Source organism: Neolamprologus brichardi, chromosome 8, assembly GCF_056152115.1.
Source record: "Neolamprologus brichardi isolate AB-2024 chromosome 8, ASM5615211v1, whole genome shotgun sequence".
Lineage (NCBI taxonomy): Eukaryota > Metazoa > Chordata > Actinopteri > Cichliformes > Cichlidae > Neolamprologus > Neolamprologus brichardi.
In genome coordinates, this window is record NC_142111.1 from 27,376,504 (window position 1) to 27,396,291 (window position 19,788).

Below are 19,788 nucleotides of genomic sequence, written 5' to 3' on the forward strand. Positions count from 1 at the left end.
TGTCTGTAGTTTACATATTAATGTAATTTTTACTTGTCCATACAAGTAAGAGCCAGGAGTCATAAAGATGATGTCCTCCATCAGCATCTCACAGCAAAGCTTTTGCAGCATCAGCCTCAATAAAACATTTCCAGCTGGAGGGTTGAGAGATGCTCTGGTACTCTGCAGTAAACGTAACCGTCTCCTCACGAGCTCGGTGTGAGGCGACTCTTCTCCAGGTGCTCCCTGGTGTTCTGGTTACGCTCATCAGCACAAAGCTGAATAAATCCACACGGCCTCGTCGTACAGTTGGAGCACCGTTTGCTCGGTGATCATTACTAGACAACTCGTCACAGTCAGATCCAAACAGTGTGGGATCAGAACAGAAGGCAGAAACATCCAAAGGTTGGAGAAGTACTCCAAAGAGTTCAGAATAACATCAACTCTGCTTTAACCCTGCAAATATGCAAGTGAAACATATGAGAGTAAGTTCAACTCTGATCAGCTGTTTGGGCCGAGTTTCGAGGAGGGCAGAGGTGGGAAGTAATCAAGTACAAATACTTCAACACTATACTCATTTTTCCTTCAACGTTTACTTCCTGCAGGTGCACAAGTTGCAGCCGCTGTGCTTTAAACCTACTGAAGCAGAGTCAGGATAAACCAGCACTATTGAGTCTGTTAGCGAATCATCCACCTGCTGAGCTGGAATCTGGTTTTTAGAGTTTGTTTTCTCCACAGTTCAGTTGGTCTCCAGGTTAGCTTTACCGTTTGTTAGCATTCCTCCATCTGAGATCCGGGTTCAGCTCAGACATGAAACCAACGCTTCACTGGGAGCTGCAGAGCTGAGAGGAACTGCTGCCGGCAGCTGTGATGAGCTTCTCAAACAAACACATCTGATACAAACTGTGTATGTTAAGAAAATCTTTATTAGAAGCGTCCAGTATGAAACCACAGATTAAAAAACACAATGAGAACAGCAGCTGGATTTCACAGGTTCAAACATTTCTGTCCGTCTGTGCAAACAAAGCTCAAACTGTTAAACGATTCTGCTCGAGCGGGAACGGCGCCTGCGTCGCACGGATCGGCTCGCTGCTTTTCCAGGAGACAGTAAACGCGTCGCTGTGGATCGGCGCCGTTTTCAGGACCGTGAATGTGCTGCATCAACACGGCAGCTCGTCCACGGGTCGCCCTGTGAGAACGCCTGAGCTCAGTACAGGCGCTCGGACCAATAAAAGACATAAAACAGGAACGCCAACAGAGAAATGTTAACTATTGACAGAAAAATGACACACTGTTGTTTTTCCACAGGAAACACTCTGATCACTTCCAGATGGAAATGTCTGTGGCGAGCGGCGAGGGCCACGATGACAACGTCCTCTGCGCCGCCTCCACCCCGCTCGCGAGTCTAATAGTTCGACTGTCTGAGCGCGCTCAGACGTCGCTGGGCGTCCCGTGTACCCTGAAGCGGTACATGCAGGTGTACTCCTCGTGGCCCCAGTTAGACAAAACCTGGACCTCGATGATCTGAAAGGCGTCGCCGTTCTCCTCCTGACGGGACAAACAGACGGGAAAAGGCAGCAACATCGCATATTTGAGAACTTCAGACAAAAGAAACTCGTTTTCTGCCTCGAAGGAGAAAAAACTTTTAAACTTGGATCAATAATTATTCTGCTCATCTCAGCAAACCAACCCCAACCTGCCTGTGATCATTCGTTTGGTGGTTTTTCCAGATTTAGATCTGTGAGGTCATATTTTGCAGTCATGTGACCGCCTCGCTGTCTCGTTCTTGCGGTTCTGACAGGCTTCTGCAGCTGGACTGAGTCTAAACGACTGTGACAGACAAAAGCACAAGCCCCGCCCCACGACTCACTGAAACAGCAAATGTCTGGAGAGCGTCTCCGTCCTGGTCGTAGGTGTAGGTGCCGAGCAGCTTGCCTCGCTCCCGGCTCTCGTTAGCCAGACCCTGAAAGAGCGTTCAGGTTACACAGAGACTACAGAGCAGCGGATTTATGAACGCACGCCATCGCTCTCTTACGTAGACGGCGAAGTCTCGGGGGGCGCTGTGCAGCGTCCCGCTCGGGGCCAGGGCTTTGGGGATGTGCTCGAGGGTGAAGGCCGAGGGCAGGACCCTCATGGAGAGCCGGATCACCAGGAAGCCCGTGGCGCCTCTGAAGGCCCAGCAGTTCCCCGGGTGGACGTCGGGCTGCAGCAGAGGTTTCACATCAGTCTGAGCAAAAACATCTGGAGGAGCGCTGAGAGGACAAAGTGTCGAGACAGGAGAGGCTTCATATCATAACCACACGACCCGCTCCGTGAGTTACCTGGATCACCGCTCGGGGAGACTGAGAGAAATACCAGAGCGGGACTCCGAACAGGCTGAGCAGCGCCGCCTTCGTCTCGTACGTCTCCGAGCAGCGAGTGCTCAGGATGCTGCCCCCTGCAGGACGAGCACAGAAACCACACTGGGTAAACCCTTACAGCAGGTTCGTGACATCACAGACGGCCGCTGTTGGACTCTGACCTCCAGACTCCAGAGCGTAGTCCGCCAGGCCGGTTCGATCCTCAGAAAACAGCCGCAGAGCGTTCGTCACCGCCGCACGGACATCCTGAGGATACGAGGGAGGCGTGAGTGGCGATTATTACAGCGTGGATAAGGTCATTACTCAGAAGGTTAGACAGGTTTATCAAACTCATCCTCAGGTGGTAAATTTAGGCCCGCCTCTGACCGCGCCTCCTCACCTCCTGGGTGACCGTGGCCCCGACGCCCTCGGCAGCATGCAGGACAGGCTCTCCGACCGTGTCCTCGCCGCGCCGCTGCTCCAGCTGCAGGCTGACGTTCTGTAGGATGCTGAGCTCCAGAGAGGCCAGCGCCGCCTGCAGGTCCGTCTCGCTCACACAGCGCTCAGAGAGCCACTGGAGGAGCGACTCTGGGAGGGCGGCGCCGCCCGCTGTCAGCTGGTTGCTGAAGAGCAGCGCCCGAACTTCCTCTCGCACCTGAGCAGAGACCTGCCCCAAAATCTACAGACAGTCAGAACAGGAAACTGGTCCTTCACATTAAAAGCACCATTCAGTGAGGCTTTTATTGTGAAGGAGACCGTTAAAACAAGTGTCTCACCGCCTGCTGGATTGTGGCGAGCTGTTGGCAGCCGTCCTGACATCTGGACAGAAGCTCGACGTCCCGCCTGACATCCCCCAGAGCCGCCTCCAACCGAACCACCTCCGCTAGCAAAGCATCATGGGACTGCCGGTCAACACTGGAGGAGGAAAAAGACACGAAGGAGTCGCACCAGCTTCTCTTTGGTCCAGATAAACCTACAATGGCCTGAAGAAGGTGATGATGACGAAGGTTACCTGACAGCAGCAGGAAGCGTGGTCGGCGAGGGTGAGAGGAGAGATCCAGCAGCTTCACGTCTCCACTGAACCTCCTGCAGTTTTAGTGAAGCGGTTTTATTTCTGAAGCTTTTACGGGTGAAACGCGATGCCAGGCTCGTCTCAGGTCATGTGACTCACCTTCGCTTTGGCCACCAGTTTCTGCAGCTGCAGCTCGAGCTGATCCAGACGAGACGTCTGTGTCTGCGACTGCAACAAATCCTGCCGGCGAACCTGCAAACACGAGACGACTTAGAGGTTTCAGTAACGTGCAGTTCCTGCGGCGTCCAGCGGGGGCCCAGTGAGTCCGTGTTAAACGTTCACAGCACGATACAGAAACGGTTCTGCTCTCTGGATAACGGCCTCCATCACATCTGCATTTTATAACTGTTTAAATTGTAGTAAAGGTTATAGTTTGTATCATTGGGGGCGTGGCCTATTTGACTGACAGGTGGTGCTACTGCTGTGTGCTAGCTTCAGCTCAGCTAACGGCACAGTGTCGGTGCTGCAGACCCTCACCTCCTCCCTCTGCCACCTCTCCTCGTCCAGCTGTTTCCTGAGCTCGGACAGCTGCTGGTCCAGCAGAGCGCTCAGCGACGCCTCCGCGCCGTCGCGCCGAGCAGATGAGAGCTGCTGCAGGCCGGCGTAGAGCCGGAGCAGCTCTCGGTGTCTCTGCTCCGCCCGCCGTCCTCCGGCCTCCACGCGCCCCCACAGCACCATCAGACTCTGCTCCAGACGAATGAGCCTCTCAGCATCTTCTGCCGCCGCCCCCACTTCCTGTAACAACCACATTCGTAATCTGGAGGAAACCTCAGAAACTTCCAGGATTCATGTTAGTTTATCCAAACCCGTCGCCGGCCTCAGGCACGCCTTTTGTTCCCATAAACATGCGTCACTCCAGAGCTGCCACAAACCATTATTCTGATAGTCGACTAATCAGATCATCATCCATTGGACATAAAACTACAGCTTATTGCACCGGCAGCATCTGCTCTTATATAACTATCATTAGCTTACAGCTTTAAGTGTTTAAGGTATGTGCTAACTAAAAATAGAGACAAGATGATTGTTTATTAAATTTTAATGAAATCTGCAGATTGTTTCGGTGAAGTTTAATAAACTCCTTGCTCTCTAAAACATAACAGGACACCGGAGTAAATTCTCGAGCATCTCACACTTCTGATAATCAGCTGTCTGCTTGACGTTTATTCAGCTGTGTAAAAACTATAACTTTAATCTCAGCCAAACCGATTTACTCAGGAACAAATAAAATACTGAAAAAAGCCAAACAATAACATTTTTAAGTTATCTAAGTGACTTATATATCATGTTTAACCTGAGTAGCGAAAGACTGCAGTGGGTTTGAAAACGATTTGCCGGGAGTCCGGTGCTCTCACGGCTCTAGTTAGCCTAGCCCCCGGCTAGCTATCGAGCTAGTGGGTAACAGACGTCTCCGAAAACGTCGGAGCGCTTTTGAAAATATGTGGTGTCTTGATAAACTGAGCAGATATTTGAGGTTTACACAGCTACATTCTCGCCTGAAAATATGTTAAACGTTTATTTTGTGACCCAGAAAGAATAATAAGAGTAATATTAAAACTAACTAGCTGCCGCCATTGTTGGAAACTGAGCTGGGCCGCGCTATGAATTCTGGGACACAGCTTCTTCTTCTTCTTCAGGGTTTAACGGCAGCTGGCATCCTTGTACATGCAGTGCTGCCATCTTCTGTTTCAGTCCGTTATTACACTCTTAAATCCTACTACTTATTCCTGCGTCTTTTGGGATCTTACAAAGCTTCAAACGACGTGTCGACGATTAAATCAGTCGTCGACGATTTTGATAGTCGACTAATCGCGGCAGCCCTACGTAACTCCTGTAAATCAAAAAGCGACTGCTTTTCAGTGACATTATGGTAACGCCTGAGCAGATGAAGGTTGGTTGAGAGAGTGATGGCGCTCTACAGAAGCACAGCGCTGGTTTCCCTTCGACTGCACAAACAAACGGAAACCTGCTGCCGGCTGAAAGCCTCTGGCGACGGTGCCGAGGTCGTACCTCCTCTCCTGCTGCCGTTTCCGCTGGTGGAGGTTTGCTGTGAAGCAGCCCCGCCTCCTTTGACTCATCTACGTCGCCCTCTCCTGATTGGCTCTCAGAGGACAGGAAGCTGTTGGAGGACAGAGCGGGGACGTTGGAGACCGCTGGCCTCAACTCTGTGATGTTAACAGCTGGAAGCAGCAATTGTAAAACAGCTGGACCAAACCAGCGCAGACCTGCGGAGGGAGGAGTCCAGTTACATCACTTCCTGAAAGTCAGCTGTGATCATGTGACTGCTGTGTTTCCTGTCTGGAGAATCGTCACGTTTGCTGTTAAAACTGATTTAATTTAAGATCAATGAACTCACCGAACAGGAGAAACAGCAGAGAAAGAAGCACCAGGAGGACAGGAAACCTGCAGAGACGTCAGCCATGTTTTAGGGAGCCTTCCTTCCTATTTAAGCTTAAACGTATTTGAGCGTCGAACATCGAACAGGTCTGAAGCAGATTATGATGAAACGTAATGAATCAGCTCAAACTTGCCAACTCAGCGGTGTGTTTGTGGTCATGTGACACCACCGTGTGTGGAGCCACCTGAAGGCGTCGCCTGCCGTCCGACCTGCAGACACAGAACGATAAAGCCAATCAGAACACAGATTCAGATGGATGGGAGGGGCAAGGGAGGGACACACACACACACACACACACACACACACACACACACACACACACACACACACACACACACACAGCAGCTAAGCAACAAACAGCTGGGGGTCGGGTCAGGGAGCAAAGCCGCTACACATCAAACGCACACATGGCGGCGTTAACCTGCAGAGCGTGCGGCGGTCCACGAAGCAGAACCGGCTTTCCTGCTCAGAGGCCCGAGGGCCCGAGCCGCTCTCTGAGCGAGGTCAAAGAGAACCGAAGCTGCAGGAGGAGAGGAGGAAGGTCAGCACGGCGGGAAGCGGCTGCGGACGCTCTCGGGCCACGCCCATTTTGGCCAAAGTCAGTCTGGTTTTTAAGGCCTGACCAAACCAAACGCTCCGGCGAGCTCAGCCCTTAAAAACAGAACACGTGGACGCGCCTGTGACTCAGCAGCTCGTCCGCACAGCGCTCGCTCGCTCGCCGTTATTACCGGTTTGACTTTCACAGCAACAGAAATGAGTCATTGATGAGGAAACGTAAACATCTGACATCAGAGTTCATGAAGTTTTCAATGCAGAGAATTCAAGTTTAGTTCATCACAAAAACATAATTTCACAACTTCTCTATAAATTACTTTGTTTCTTTAATTCGTCAAATCGCCGAGACGATAAAATAAAATAATTTTTAAAAAAATCATCAAGTGACACCCATCTTTTATATACAGTCTGTTAACATCACTAAGTTTTGAGCCAATCACCAAGCTGCTGAGTCCGATTGGTCGTCACGGCAACACAAAGTCAAATCTACTCAGGAGGGCGTTTATGTTGTTTAAATAAGATTCAAATTTAAACCGTCGCAGCTTTCTGTGTGTGTGTGTGTGTGTCTGTGTGTGTGTCTGTGTGTGTGTGTGTGCGCCTGTCTGTGTGTGTGTGTGTGCGCCTGTCTGTGTGTGTCTGTGTGTGTCTGTGTGTGTCTGCCTGTCTGTGTGTGTCTGTGTGTGTGTGTGTGTCTGTGTGTGTGTGTGTGTCTGTCTGTGTGTGTGTGTCTGTGTGTCTGTGTGTGTGTGCGCCTGTCTGTGTGTGTCTGCGCCTGTCTGTGTGTGTGTGTGTGCCTGTCTGTGTGTGTGTGTGTGTGTCTGTGTGTGTGTGTGTGTGTGTGCGCCTGTCTGTGTGTGTCTGTGTGTGTGTGTGTGTGTCTGTGTGTGTGTGTGTGTGTCCGCCTGTCTGTGTGTGTGTCTGTGTGTGTGTGTGTGTCTGTGTGTGTCTGTGTGTGTCTGTGTGTGTGTGTGTGTCTGTGTGTGTCTGTGTGTGTCTGTGTGTGTGTGTGTGTGCGCCTGTCTGTGTGTGTCTGTGTGTGTGTGTGTCTGTGTGTGTCTGTGTGGTCAACAGGATGTATAACAGATAAATTGTGTTTTGAAGCATCTCTACGAGTCGTGTTTCTCACACAAGCTGCTCAGAAACACAAAGACAGAGACTGAGTGCTGCCGTTTGTGTCACAGGCCAACACTTCACTCTGTGACCTCACACCGCGACCTCACACCGCGACCGAACACGTTCGACTCGGACGTGAATAAAAACTGCAGCTCGGGCTGCTGGAGCGGGTATTGAACCTGTGAAAACAGCAGCGCTCCATGTGAAGCCCAACAAACAGGAAACCAGGGAGGACCACGAGGACGGAGGAGACGTGACCGCATCCATCGGCGAAGGCCGTCTGTCCTTACAGTCGTTACCTGCAGGCGTCAGCAGAGCGTTTAACCGACAGAAAACACAGGAGTCACAACAGGAGACACATCTGCACAGGAACCATGTGACCGCTGCTTCAAACAGGAAGCTCCGAGTTTGGCTGTGCAGCCTCGAGGTTTACGGAGAACACCTGAGCGTGCACACGGCGACCTCCGTATCAGGCGATCGCTGTGACCCTTCAGTCACACACCGACTGTTCCCAACACGCTGCTGCAGCAAAGCCGCTCTGAGCCGGCGCCACGAACACGAACATTAGTGTTAAAGCTTTCTGGTAACATGAGCACCGCCCACTTCAGAGGCGGCGTTGGTGCAGCGGCGGAGTTTTCTCCACCTGCTGCCTGCAGAGACCCAGCAGGTGGAGACATTTACAGAGTCGGCTGGAAAGAAAATCTGCAGCCTGCTGTGAGTCGCTGCTTTATAAAGTTCAATCTTTTCTCTCCTAAACATCATCACACAGCAAGCATCCACGACTGTCGTCTGCACACGCTGCACCCTTCATTCAGCTTCTGATTACATCATCACACACGTCCAACATGAAATACTGTGTGTGTGTGTGTGTGTGAGAAGAGCAGGCTGAAACGCTCTGAGGTGTGTGTGCTGCTCACACAGAGATGCGTCGGGCTGCTGCTCCCTCTGGCTGGCCTCCGTCAGGCTCGTGGCTCCACCGGGTCGACCTGAAACAGAGGAAACAGGGTCAGGACTCACCGAGCGCAGCGGATCACCACCGTCGACCTCCGAGCCGAGGCCTGAATGTTCGCTGCGAGCGGCCGGAGGGCAGATTTGCATTTTGCCAGGGAAACAGCCAAAGTGAAGAGGTGCAGCCCATTTGCTTATTTGGAAAGAAGCACAGCGGCTGCAGGTCCAGAGCACGCTCTGAGCAGTCAGGGATGTTTGGCGAGGAGGCGTCAGGTGACTAAAAATAAATGGAAATAAACCCTTTGAGGTCTAATGACCACAGAAGAGACACGTGAGGGTGGAGCTCCTCCTCCGTGTTTAATGAAGCCTGTGCTTCAGCGTTAGGCCTCCTGAAGATCCCAACATTAAGGCCGTTGGTAGACATCTTTGACCTCGGGCTGCGTCGGCTGATTCTCTTTTAAAAAGTGATCTTAGTCAACCCTCGGGGTCATGTAGGCGGAGCTAACACAGGTAAGTGAAGGGTGAGAAAGGTCAAAGGTCCTGAAGCTCCTCATGAGAGCACCACCTCAGGTAACGCAACGCTGCCTCTGCAGGTAAAGGTGGGTGTGGCTCATTCACAGGGAGCTGAGGGAGTCTGGTTCCTGCTGACCAATCAAACGGCGTCTTTCATTGGACGGCGCCCCGCTCAGGTGAAGCAGATGTTTTACACCAGTGTGTGAAGAAGAAAGGTGCACAGGTGTAAACGGTCAGTACCTCTGTGTCCATTATCAGACTGTATGTTGACCTTTGACCCCCGACACACCTGCCAGGTGTGCGTCAGCGCAGACGCGCAGCAGGCGGCGGCTCTCCTGACACGCAGCCAACACGAGTCGAGCCACAGCTGCAGCACATCTGGAAGAGCCAAACCACAACGAGTCAACGAGCAGCGCCTTCACCCGACACCTGTGAGCGAGCTCGCCGCACAAACACGCCAGCAGAGCCCCAGAACAGGAAGTGACGCTCGGCTAATTCCTAAATCCAGGAAACAAACACAGCTTCATGTGAGTGGAAGCCTGCACGAGCCCCGCCCCCCAGCACCTGCCCAGGTGCCTCAGAGCAATCAGTCTCTGCTCAGTGACCGTCAGCTGCTCCACCTGCTGAAGGTGGAGCAGAGCGAGGTCAAAGAAACGAATCAGCCGTCCAATCAGCTCAGCAGCTTCACTCCGTCATTAAATAATTACAGTGAGAACTGGCGTCCACAGAACATGTGACGACTTATTGCTCTGAGGGCAGATAATCAGAATTAAGCCTCAAATATGCGTCACTGTGCGTGACGTCACACTGCAGAAACACACTCCAGGGTCACATGGTGGTGTTGAATGCTGTAGTTCACAGGCTGACCTGATGGGGGCGATAACTCGTCTGCATATAAACAAACCCTCAACTTCAGTCTGATTTACATTCACCGCTTATGTTTATCACTAACCCACCAATCAGATCAGAGTCCTCAGCTACTCCAACCTCCTGCGTCAGCCGCAGAGGAGCTGATGGAGGCGCTGAAGTGTTACGTTTGTGCAGAAGCAGAACAAACTGGACACACTGGTAGCAGCAGACTGTCCTGATAAATCCTGTGCTGTGGTAAACCTGTGCTGCACTGACGGAGGTTGTTGGTGTAACCTGTAACAACACTGATCACAACGACTGAGGAACAAACTCAACACGTGTTGCTTCGTCTTAATTCTGCAGATTTGAAATGTTTCAGGAATGAAAAGATTTTTACTGCAGATGATTTGTTTTTGCTGTCGTTATAATCTTGTTACAAACAAGAATAAAGTCTGATGTGGTCGTTTCCACAGTAAAGACGTCACGTCTGCCTCACCCGTCCTCCTCCTGCGGCTTCGGTCTCTGTAGTAAATGGTAGAAGCTTCTGGTTCCTTGGACTCTGAGCGCCGCGGCGCCATCAGTGTTGAGGAGGTGTCTGTGGTGTGTTTGGAGGAAGAGGAGCCGGCCTCCTCACCCAGCGGCGGCTCCGATTTCAGAGCGCTGCAGTCTTTACAGAAGAGCCTGCTGAGCGCCTGGCCCGGGTGTTTGCTGCAGAGGGCGTCTAGACCAATCAGAGTGCTGTTCAGTGCGACGCTGCTCTGCTCCGCGACGACGGTGCTTTCTGCAGACAGACACAAGGACATGATGACTCATCGTGTCCCCTTATCAAAGCCTTTACGAGTCAGACGCAGGCAGGCGGGGGCGCAGGCGGGCGGGGGCGCAGGCGGGCGGGGGTGCAGGCTCACCTTTGGAATCCGAGTCGTGGTCCAAACCTGAGAAGGAAGATCAACGTTAAACTGAGTCTGCCTCGGGCGGAGCAGGTGCGTCCAACAAGGCGAGCCTCGTGTTCACAGACGCTCAAACGCAACACAGCAGGCTAACGAGCTGAACCAGATCATTTCCTTCGACTGAAAACATCAGACCAAAGTAATCAAAGAATATTGAATCTGTGGATCTGATGACCTGCGCTGTTGCCATGGTAAAGCGCTCTGTAAACAGAGGTCATCATAAATCTATGAGGCGGCGTCGTACCCCAGAACGCATCGACCCGCGTTTGCTCCTGGATGCAGGACTCGTTCTGCAGGGAGGAGAGCAGGGAGGCGTCGGACGCCACGCTGCGGAGGCTGCTGTTGTGGATGATGATGGTCGGTTTATGCGGCGCATCGAGGAGCGACTCGGAGCAGGAGGCCGAGTGCTGCTGGGAACGACGGGACCTCAGCGACCTGCAGGAGGAGGCAGGAGGTGAAGGAGGAGCCAACCTGAACAGAACGCACCTTCAGCAGACGTCCACACCGACCTGCCGCTCCTCCAGTCGCCTCCTCCCGCACTAAAGGAAGCGCTGCCACGAGGAAGACTGCGGTCCAGCAGGCCTTCATCGAGCCGCAGGCTGCGTCTCGACATGACCCTCGCCCGAAGGAAGGAGGCGACCTGCTGCTCCTTCTCAGAGTCCGACGAGGAGTAGGTGGAGCTGAGGAGACAGGCGTGGAAGATGAGCAGGAAGAGGAAGAGGCGTGGTCCTTTATGGAAACAAAGTCTGGAAATGTTACAATTTAAATAACCTGATCGAATAAAGCTGCAAAACCATTTTAACAGGATATAGTAGGAAATATATTTTTACATCATGGATAAAAGAATTAGATGCAAAGAAAGCTTTTAAAATGTCAGAGGACACGATGAGAAAACACCGAAACTTGCCAGGAACGTTTTTTTCAAACATAAAGAGGAAAGAAATCTGATTAAAAGTCTACAATTAAAAAAAACAAACTTCTGTAAAATTATACAGAAGTTTGTTTACGTCAGTGATGATGTATGAATCTCATCAATAATCCACACACACAGAAGACGACAGATGGAACAACACTTCCCAAATATGATTCTAACAGGTTTCTCCAGCAGGTTGTAATTTTACAATCAGAGTCTCACTAAGTCAGCCATAAAATGCAGTTTAACAAAATTAAAAACGTTAAAGTTTGCAGCATGTACGGAGGAATGTTATTAGTATTCCGAGCTGCATTTCCTGTGATATGGAGGCAGATGGATGGAGGTCTGTGGTCGTGTTGAGCAGACGAACAGCGAGCTGCAGACACTCGTTTCCTTCATTAAACTCTGAATTAAAAGCAGCTTCAGCTTAATGATTAAACTCAAGTCCTGAAACACTTGTTAACCTGCAGACACGCTGCAGCAACTCAGCAGAAACACAGAGACTTCTTCTTCCTGAAATACTGAAGGAAGACACACACACACACACACACACACACACACACACACACACACACACACACACACACACACACACACACACACAATCCCTGCAACCTTATCAGACACCTGACCTACATACAACAGCGCAGAGAAAGAAGCCGAGCATACACACAGGTCAGTCCAGCCCCAGCTCTGCAGGTCCTCGTCACTCATGGTGGCCGGCAGAGCCGCCAACAACGCTGCCACAAACACACAAATCACACCAACTCTAACACACACACACACACACACACACAGATCCAGCCAGCAGCTGAAGTTCACCTTTAACCTGCTTACACTTCCTGTCTGTGGGTCAGTCAGCTGCTCACACACACACACCTCTATCTCTGTGAGGACGCTGATATTTTTATTGAATTAAATAAAGTCAGATATTTCCCGCCACGTGTTCGCACGCTCGGGTGTTCACAGGATGTTACTTCAAAACTAAGAAAAATTCTTTATGTGGTCAAACTGGGTGCTGGAGTCCAGAAGTCAGCCAATCAGAAGAGAGTGGGTTTAGAAAGGAGGACATTATTTCACCGTAGAGCCCCACCCACCTACCACTCAAACCTTCTGTTTGAGAGGAGCTGCCAATTAGAAGAAAGCTGTCTCAAAACAACGTGTGTCAGAGAATGAAATGAGGAGCTGCACAGAGAGACACGAGAGACGAGGATCAGCTATTACCTCCAGCTGCCACCTCAGACTCAGTTACCCAGCAGCCCTCACCTTCAGATAAACGCCGACTTCCTGCTGAGCTGTCAGGTGGCGCTGCAACGCTCCCCCTTCACCTGCTGAGAGCGCCCTCACCTGAGAGGCTGATGGGAAAATAAGATCGTGTGTTTTAGGTGATTATCAACGGCACAGCGGGGTGAAACACGTAAACACACAAACCAACATTTTATTCTTGTGTCTTTATTGTTCCTTCCATCACCATCGTTACTCTACTTACATATAATCGGGTATATTCTACACCCGCGTGCGCGTGTCCGCTCTGTTTGTTTGCAATTGAGCCCACGTGTACAGTCTTTTAACTGCAAGCTGTCAGCTTCCAACCAATCCGCGGTCAGCTCACGTAAATGATGTTGTGCGTGGCCAATAAAATCCCACGGTGGGCGGACCCCCGCGAAAAACGAACCGTGGCTCTGCTAACGTCAGCGTTAGCGCTCACAGAAAATAACAGTAGAAAAATAAAAGTTAATCAGGACGGTACAGAGAGGAAAAACGCTGTGCTCACCCGCAGCGCGGGGCAGATAGGGAAAGACGTCGGCCACAAGCTGCCACTAGCTGTTAGCAGCTAGCGAGCGTCAGATAGAGCTGGCGGAGACAGTTAAATGGTGTTCCCGTTATAAACCCGCCGGTTAGCAGCGTAGCGATGAAAGCAGACTCCGTGAGCTCCTCTCAGGGACTCACATTCACACTAACAACAGGCAGGAGACTTAACACTAGCGGTTTACAGTGGGGGCATTTTATAGCGCCAGCAGTGATTTACGCCCCCCTGTGGCCGGAGGTGCGACACGCTCTATGAAAAGATTATATATTGATTTGAGATCGTTCACTCCGAGCTCAATGTATAGAGACATTTTCATTAAAATGTTGTTTTATTGCAGTGAATGAACGTTTGAAAACAGAAAATTTTTTTTCCAAAGAACATCACATTAACAGATGATATCGCCTGTTATCATTTGTTAACGGAACTACTTTAAAATAACTTTGAGGATATTCAACTTTTTTCAGAAACATCCGAGTTCGACCCTGTACCTGCTGTCACATTCACGGTGTTAAAGTGGTGGCGGGAACGTGAAATATGGCCTGAATCTCAGTTAACGAGGTCAGTCCGTGCTGGAGTAATCTGAGTACTCCCTGCGTCTGCTCCGACCGTTTTGGGGGGGGGGGGGTGCCTCTTGGCCGCGTGGACTTTAACTGGCGGGGATTTCCTTATATGGTCACGGGAGCGGGCTCCGCCTCCTCCTCGCGCTCGGACTCGGGAAGTTTTCCAGCTCCGTGTACAGGAGCGGGACTCGGACCAGGATGTCTCCCAAGAAATGCATCTTCGGCTGCGAGGGGAAGCTGAACCTGTTCGCGCTGCCCAAAGAGGAGCGGATCCGGCAGCAGTGGATCCAGTACCTGTTCTCAGACCAGCGGCCGCCCAAAGCCACCGTGTACGTCTGCTCGCGCCACTTCTCAGAGGACTCGTTCGTCAACAAAGCCCAGTATGACGCCGGCTTCTCGGCCAGGCTGTTGTTGAAGGACGGGGCGCTGCCGTTCATCCACGGGGACGTAGAGGAGTCCAAAGCGGCGGCGGTGAGTTTCAGTCTAGCCCGGGGATCTCCGCGGCGAGTAGCTGCCGAGTCCCGGATCACCGGGAAACGGACGGTAGAAACGGTTTAAATCCACCGGCGGGATCAAAAAACAACAAAAATGGCTAACCGGGCTAACGGTCTCAGTTAACGTGTAAAAAAAAAAAAACCCAAAACAAAATAAAGACCGAATTTATCAGAAAAACACTGAAAAAGCCTGAAAATAACGACATAAACGGCTAAACCATGACCGCCTGTGGAGGTTCAAACATGCCAAAAACTAACAATAAGAATAAGACCGTTACTCCGTAAATAAGGTTGTATTATTAAAGAGTCGTTAAAAACCAATAAATATTATGCTATGATTTTATTGGCCATATTTGTCAATACTCTGGTGTAAACCAAACCTATAAGTGTCATTACATCCTTTCATAAAAGCGACACCTTATAAGTGTTAGTAAATCAGCGCTAGCTTAGCTGTACTTTTTTCTTTTTAAGAACCAGAATTAATTTTAAAAATACTCCCAACACCTGAGCTGATCAGCAGTTAGTATATGGAGCACCAAAACGGCCAAAATAACAGAAATGACTCAATATTTTTCCCAAAAACCTTTTAATTATTTTAATATTTAGAGTTGGTAAGTAAGTAAAAGTTTATTTATACAGCTCTTTTCACAGACATGTCACCAACTGCTTCACAAGAAAGGTAACAAAACGTAGTACAGTGATGGTATCATAATATTGTGCATAATTATTGCTGGACATCAGTACAGTGCTGTTAGAGCCTGACCAATACTTTCACTGTATCGATAATTTGGCTGTTTATCGATACAGCACTATCAGCATTTATGACACACCTGCAGGGTGAAGCGTTCTGAGCATTCGTCTGTCAGCTGCTTCAGAAACACCTCGGTTGGGTCTGAGTGACATCATCAGGTACGAAAATCTCCTCAGCCTGCTGAACACGGACGTGGTAAAGAAGAGCAGGTAAAGCCGTTGCGAGCCTCGGTATGAGCAGTGAAAGGATCGGAGAAGAGGAAAAATGATGGAAGAGCAAAAGGTGGATGTCCTGCTCTCTGCTGACGTTTTAAACATGCTGGGGAATGATGGAAGTCCTCGCTATTTGTTTGAAATGAATGTGCTGCACCTGCTTTTGTTTGCAGAGGTTAAACCTGTCAGGTGAAGGTGAGCGTGCAGCGGCTCGTCTGCTGTCCGTTACCTGGCAGGAATCATGTCCGCAGTTACACATTTGAAATCTGTGATGAAGCGATTAATGTAAAAATAAACGGTTGAAAATAATGATAATATTAATATTTTTTTGTGTACATTACTTTAATGTATTCTGCTTTTGCTTGAGGGAAACATTCTAATGATAAGAAACAGAAACATTAACTGTTTTAAAGATTTTCAGCTCCTCGTGGCGCCTCCTCTGAACCGTTAGCCACAAAGTTCATAAATGTGGACGACAGCCAAAACTGTTTAATGCACCGTCATCAACGCGGCCGGCGTGGACCAGTGTCTCTGATTTTTCCGCTTTGAGTCCTTTATATTTTTAAAATTAAAGTCTACAGTTTTAATCGAATATTAAATGAATAATTATGGAGTCATTTACTTATTTTGGCACCTTGGGTCCTCCGTAGTGCATTACATATCATTTGGCCTCTCTCCCGTCAGCAGAGTCCGGCGCTGCTGCCCCTCACTCGCTTCAGAAACACCGCCTGTCAGACCGACCCTGAACCCAAGGTCTCCGTGGCGACGCAGTTCTGTCACTACATGGTGTCGGTGGGCACGCAGACGTCCTACTCCCCATCTACGAGGTGCGCCGCCACTCAGCTGTCCTACAACACGCTGAAGCAGCACGTGAGAAGCAAAGGTGGGTATGTGCCACACACTGTAAGTAAAAGATGGCCACATACTAACTGCTGGCCCCTGCTGGTTGGTGGAGGAACTGCAGGCTTTGGACTGAAAGTCAGAAATAGTTTGTGGTGATGAAGACGAAGCTTTGTTCAGGTTTAAAGAGTGTAAAACGTGTTTTGTGCGTTTCAGCCACACAGGCCTCGGTGTTGCACTGTAACGTGGGAACGGTGACCACCCAATCAGAGACGGGGATTCAGCCGGGTGTCAGACCAGCGAAGAGACCGCGTCTGGAAATGAAGGAAGAGGAGGGGGAGGAGCCAGAGGAGGAAGCAGCGCTCCCTGAAGCATCCGACCAGTACGACCCCATCTGCGAGCCGTATGAGCCGGACGAGTCTTCGAGCGAGCCGCCCGACAGTCGGTAAGGTGCCGGCGCCCCCTTCAGGTTTCTGTCTGTCTGTGCAGCAAACGTCTGACCCGCTGTTCTCCACCCACACAGCGAGGAGGAGGCCACGCCCTCCAACTACAACGACCCCAAATACGTCGTGTTTGAGAGTTGCCTCAGAGACCTCTTCCTCACCTGCCCCGTGTGCGGGTTGAGCTGCGAGGTGCGGCGGCGGCGGATGGGCACCTTCGTCTCCTTCAGCCAGCTGTGCCCCAGCTGTGACTACAGCAGGAAGTGGGAGAGCCAGCCGGTGGCGGGAAGCACGCCGCTAGGAAACCTGCAGATGTCTGCGGCCATTTATTTCACCGGAGGCTCATTCAGTCACGTGGAGAAGGTAACCTCGACCTTTGACCCGAGCACACGTGACGTCACTGTCTGAGTGCGCGCGTGCAGACGTCCTCCATGACGGCGCGTGTCTGCTGTGCGTCACCTGCAGGTGTGCAGAGCCATGAACCTCCAGGTGTTCCAGGCCGACACCTTCAGGCGGCACGCCCGCACGTTCCTCGAGCCCGCCATCAACCACAAGTGGAAGCGGGACCAGCAGGTGCTGATGGAGCGCCTGAGGGCTGAGGGCAGCGTGGCGGTGGGAGGGCGGATGAGGGCGGACCTGCTGGGTGAGCAAACGCCATCATTAGTGTCTTGTTTTTGTCACCTTGTGGTTACTTTGGCCTGATGATGTCATTTCCTCTGACAGGACACTGCGGGAAGCTGGGCAGCTACACGCTGATGCACCTGAGCAGCAGCAGCGTCATCGACATCCAGCTCGTTCAGGTAACGCTCGCTCTGTGCCAACAGGAAGTGAGAGCCGATCACGTGACTGTTTATGGTTATCCTCTCAGAGCGCCGGGGTCAGCGGCAGCTCGCACGTGGAGACGGAGGCTCTGCGGCGAGGCCTCGATCTCCTCCAGGTCAACCGCCTGAGCGTGGACCACATCGTGACCGACCGCCACACGCGCGTGCAGAAATACCTGAGGAAGCGAAACGTCCGCCATTATTATAACATCCAGCACTTGGAGAAGGGTCGGTACGGCGTGGTCACGTGACGATAAGCCGCCAGACGCACGCTAACGTGTTTTTCTCCGCAGGTTTGTCCAGGAAGCTGAAGAAGCTGGCGAAGAGTAAAGAGTGCCTGCTGGTGCGGCGGTGGCTGCCCAGCATCAGGAACCACGTCTACTGGAGCGCCACGACCTCCACGTCCGCGCCCGAGAAGGTGGCGAAGTGGAAATCCCTCGTGAACCACATCCAGAACGTCCACACTCACGACGACCCGCTGTTCCCGACGTGCGCGCATCCGAACCGCGTGTCCGTGGATCCCAGCAAGTGGTTCCAGCCAGGTGAGCGTCGGCCAATCAGAGCCAGTCACACCTGTGCACGTGGACCTGCTCGGGGCGGGCCTCTGCCTCAGGTGGAGAGTCGAAGTACGGATAAAATGTATGGTTATTAAACTGTCCAGTCATTGGCTGACAGTTTATCGCCGCTCACCTGGCTAACCAGCCTGTGACATCACAGCGGCGGCGTCCACAGTAACGCGGGCAGTCAGACTCTGATGTAGCGTGACTCTCAGCGCCAGAGACGCAGAGAGAAGACGAATAAATTAACCCTCTGTAAACAGTGACCTTTGACCTCTTGCACGTAATGATGTCATAAACCTCTGGTCAAGTCATGTGACTGCTGGCCTTTCAGCAGGGTGTGACGCCCACACTCGGCGCTCGGATGAGTCATCCCTGCTGACATCACAGAGAGGACGCCGCTGATATAGTCAGCTTAGACACAAGCTCCACCCACTCGCTGTTAGGAGCCTCGGCTGAGGGGGAGGGGCGTTAAAAGGACAATTAACAAACTGTTTAATATTTTGATTTATTATGATGGGCGTGGCTTAACTCTTTGCTGCTTTGCTATTGGCTGACTGTTTACCTGTGGGTGTGTCTGTGCTCACCTGTGTGGCTGCAGATTCGGTGGCTCTGCACAAGCTGAAGAAGCTCCTGCTCAACAAGCGAATCCTCGCCGATGTCGGGAAACTGAGTCACGACCACCAGGCGTCCACGCTGGAGCGCTTCCACTGGCTTGCGCGCCGCTTCGCGCCGAAGAACGTCGCTTTCCCGTTCATCGGCGTGCTCTGCAGGTAAACGCTGCTGCTTCAGCTCTGATGTCACAGCTTCAAACACCTGTGTGACAGCGGCTCTCGTTTCCAGGCTGTACCTGGCCGCCATGCATTTCAACGAGGACGCAGAGAGACACAAAGAGAGTTCAGAGGTCACCGCCGAGCCTCAGCAGAGCGAGCCCAAACCCAGTGAGTGCAGCTCACACACAGAGGACAGGCTGAACTGCTCCTCCCCAACTTTATTGACACCAGTGTGGTTTACAGTGACCTCCCTGTCTTCCAGAATATGTGAGCGAGCTGATGAAGCTCCTGTTTGAAGAGGTTTTTAAGGAGCCTTCGACCTACGTGGACGAACTCAAACGGATCCCCGTCCCCGACGACCTGAGGCCCGTCTGAGGACACGGAGCAGGAAGGAGGAAACTGCTCTAACGTATCCACGCCGACTGTTACTGAGGGCCTTCACCACGAGTCCACTGAAGAACATTTAAATACATGTTTGTCTTCACCCTGTTATTTATCTGTAAATAAAGCACTTCTTATTTACCTGGTCTCTGCTCGTCTGTGTGGGAACACGCGGGAAGACGGAGTGGAACAGGAAGTTTGATTTAGCTTTTTTTCTTCTAATCAGGTTTTGGCTGCAAAATGTTTTGGCTACGTTCACGCTGCAGGCGAAAGCATCAAATCCGATTTTTTGACCCTCCCATCATGCTATGACAGTGTGAACGGCACAAATCTGATATCTTCAAATCTGATCTGGGTCACTTTCGTATGTGGTGCTGAATCCGATACATATCTGATGTTTTAGAAAGCTGCTGTTTGATGGTCATGTCGCATTAAATCCGTCTTTTACGTCACCGACACAAGACAGACGCCAATTATCAGCGCCGGAGAAGACATCGCAAACGCTTCCATCCAGTGAAACTGT

The 19,788-nt window shown here is 51.2% G+C and overlaps 3 protein-coding genes across 10 annotated transcripts; 2 read left to right on the forward strand and 1 right to left on the reverse strand.

The window, feature by feature from the left end:
- Positions 1-892: 892 nt before the first annotated feature.
- Positions 893-14,052, reverse strand: LOC102797456 (SUN domain-containing protein 1-like). 7 transcript variants are annotated; one of them, XM_087845035.1, is made up of 21 exons: positions 11,223-11,536; positions 10,958-11,148; positions 10,672-10,698; positions 10,263-10,547; positions 9,158-9,295; positions 8,374-8,442; positions 7,636-7,755; positions 6,210-6,308; positions 5,922-5,997; positions 5,747-5,793; positions 5,401-5,615; positions 3,868-4,125; positions 3,490-3,582; positions 3,331-3,404; positions 3,095-3,233; positions 2,719-2,997; positions 2,501-2,585; positions 2,301-2,416; positions 2,015-2,182; positions 1,850-1,942; positions 893-1,527 (listed from the first exon to the last, which is right to left on the reverse strand). In XM_087845035.1, the coding sequence occupies exons 1-21, from the start codon at positions 11,324-11,326 to the stop codon at positions 1,411-1,413; spliced, it is 2,793 nt and encodes a 930-aa protein (XP_087701161.1). In that variant the 5' UTR covers positions 11,327-11,536; the 3' UTR covers positions 893-1,410. The 7 variants fall into 7 exon arrangements, with proteins under 7 accessions (XP_087701161.1, XP_087701157.1, XP_087701158.1 ...); XM_087845031.1 differs by lacking the exons at positions 6,210-6,308; positions 7,636-7,755; positions 9,158-9,295 and adding exons at positions 12,893-12,981; positions 13,925-14,052 and having other exon boundaries at positions 10,889-11,148; positions 11,223-11,393; XM_087845032.1 differs by lacking the exons at positions 6,210-6,308; positions 7,636-7,755; positions 9,158-9,295 and adding exons at positions 12,893-12,981; positions 13,116-13,865 and having other exon boundaries at positions 2,719-2,985; positions 10,889-11,148; positions 11,223-11,393.
- A 54-nt stretch (positions 14,053-14,106) lies between these two features.
- LOC148101866 (uncharacterized) lies at positions 14,107-16,757 on the forward strand. 2 transcript variants are annotated; one of them, XM_087845037.1, is made up of 3 exons: positions 14,107-14,467; positions 16,138-16,336; positions 16,510-16,757. In XM_087845037.1, exons 1-3 carry the CDS (start codon positions 14,195-14,197, stop codon positions 16,740-16,742), a joined length of 705 nt encoding a protein of 234 aa, XP_087701163.1. In that variant the 5' UTR covers positions 14,107-14,194; the 3' UTR covers positions 16,743-16,757. The 2 variants fall into 2 exon arrangements, with proteins under 2 accessions (XP_087701163.1, XP_087701164.1); XM_087845038.1 differs by having other exon boundaries at positions 14,111-14,467; positions 16,141-16,336.
- Positions 16,758-16,797: 40 nt separating this feature from the next.
- LOC102794994 (uncharacterized) lies at positions 16,798-19,406 on the forward strand. The gene is made up of 8 exons (XM_006793295.3): positions 16,798-17,096; positions 17,199-17,376; positions 17,457-17,533; positions 17,602-17,782; positions 17,848-18,096; positions 18,713-18,884; positions 18,955-19,052; positions 19,147-19,406. The coding sequence occupies exons 1-8, from the start codon at positions 16,941-16,943 to the stop codon at positions 19,257-19,259; spliced, it is 1,224 nt and encodes a 407-aa protein (XP_006793358.2). The 5' UTR covers positions 16,798-16,940; the 3' UTR covers positions 19,260-19,406.
- The last annotated feature ends 382 nt before the right edge of the window (positions 19,407-19,788 follow it).

What these genes read in the sequence shown, in the direction of transcription:
- LOC102794994 (XM_006793295.3), top strand. Translation starts at nt 16,941, where the DNA reads ATGGGCACCTTCGTCTCCTTCAGCCAGCTGTGCCCCAGCTGTGACTAC. An exon ending in CATTCAGTCACGTGGAGAAG is followed by an intron (nt 17,097 to 17,198) that starts GTAACCTCGACC and finishes CGTCACCTGCAG; the next exon opens with GTGTGCAGAGCCATGAACCT. An exon ending in GATGAGGGCGGACCTGCTGG is followed by an intron (nt 17,377 to 17,456) that starts GTGAGCAAACGC and finishes TTCCTCTGACAG; the next exon opens with GACACTGCGGGAAGCTGGGC.
- LOC102797456 (XM_087845035.1), bottom strand. Translation starts at nt 11,326, where the DNA reads ATGTCGAGACGCAGCCTGCGGCTCGATGAAGGCCTGCTGGACCGCAGT. An exon ending in CCACGACTCGGATTCCAAAG is followed by an intron (nt 10,548 to 10,671) that starts GTGAGCCTGCAC and finishes GTCTGTCTGCAG; the next exon opens with AAAGCACCGTCGTCGCGGAG. An exon ending in TCCAGACATTTGCTGTTTCA is followed by an intron (nt 1,528 to 1,849) that starts GTGAGTCGTGGG and finishes TTGTCCCGTCAG; the next exon opens with GAGGAGAACGGCGACGCCTT.
- LOC148101866 (XM_087845037.1), top strand. Translation starts at nt 14,195, where the DNA reads ATGTCTCCCAAGAAATGCATCTTCGGCTGCGAGGGGAAGCTGAACCTG. An exon ending in AGGAGTCCAAAGCGGCGGCG is followed by an intron (nt 14,468 to 16,137) that starts GTGAGTTTCAGT and finishes CTCTCCCGTCAG; the next exon opens with CAGAGTCCGGCGCTGCTGCC. An exon ending in GCAGCACGTGAGAAGCAAAG is followed by an intron (nt 16,337 to 16,509) that starts GTGGGTATGTGC and finishes TGTGCGTTTCAG; the next exon opens with CCACACAGGCCTCGGTGTTG.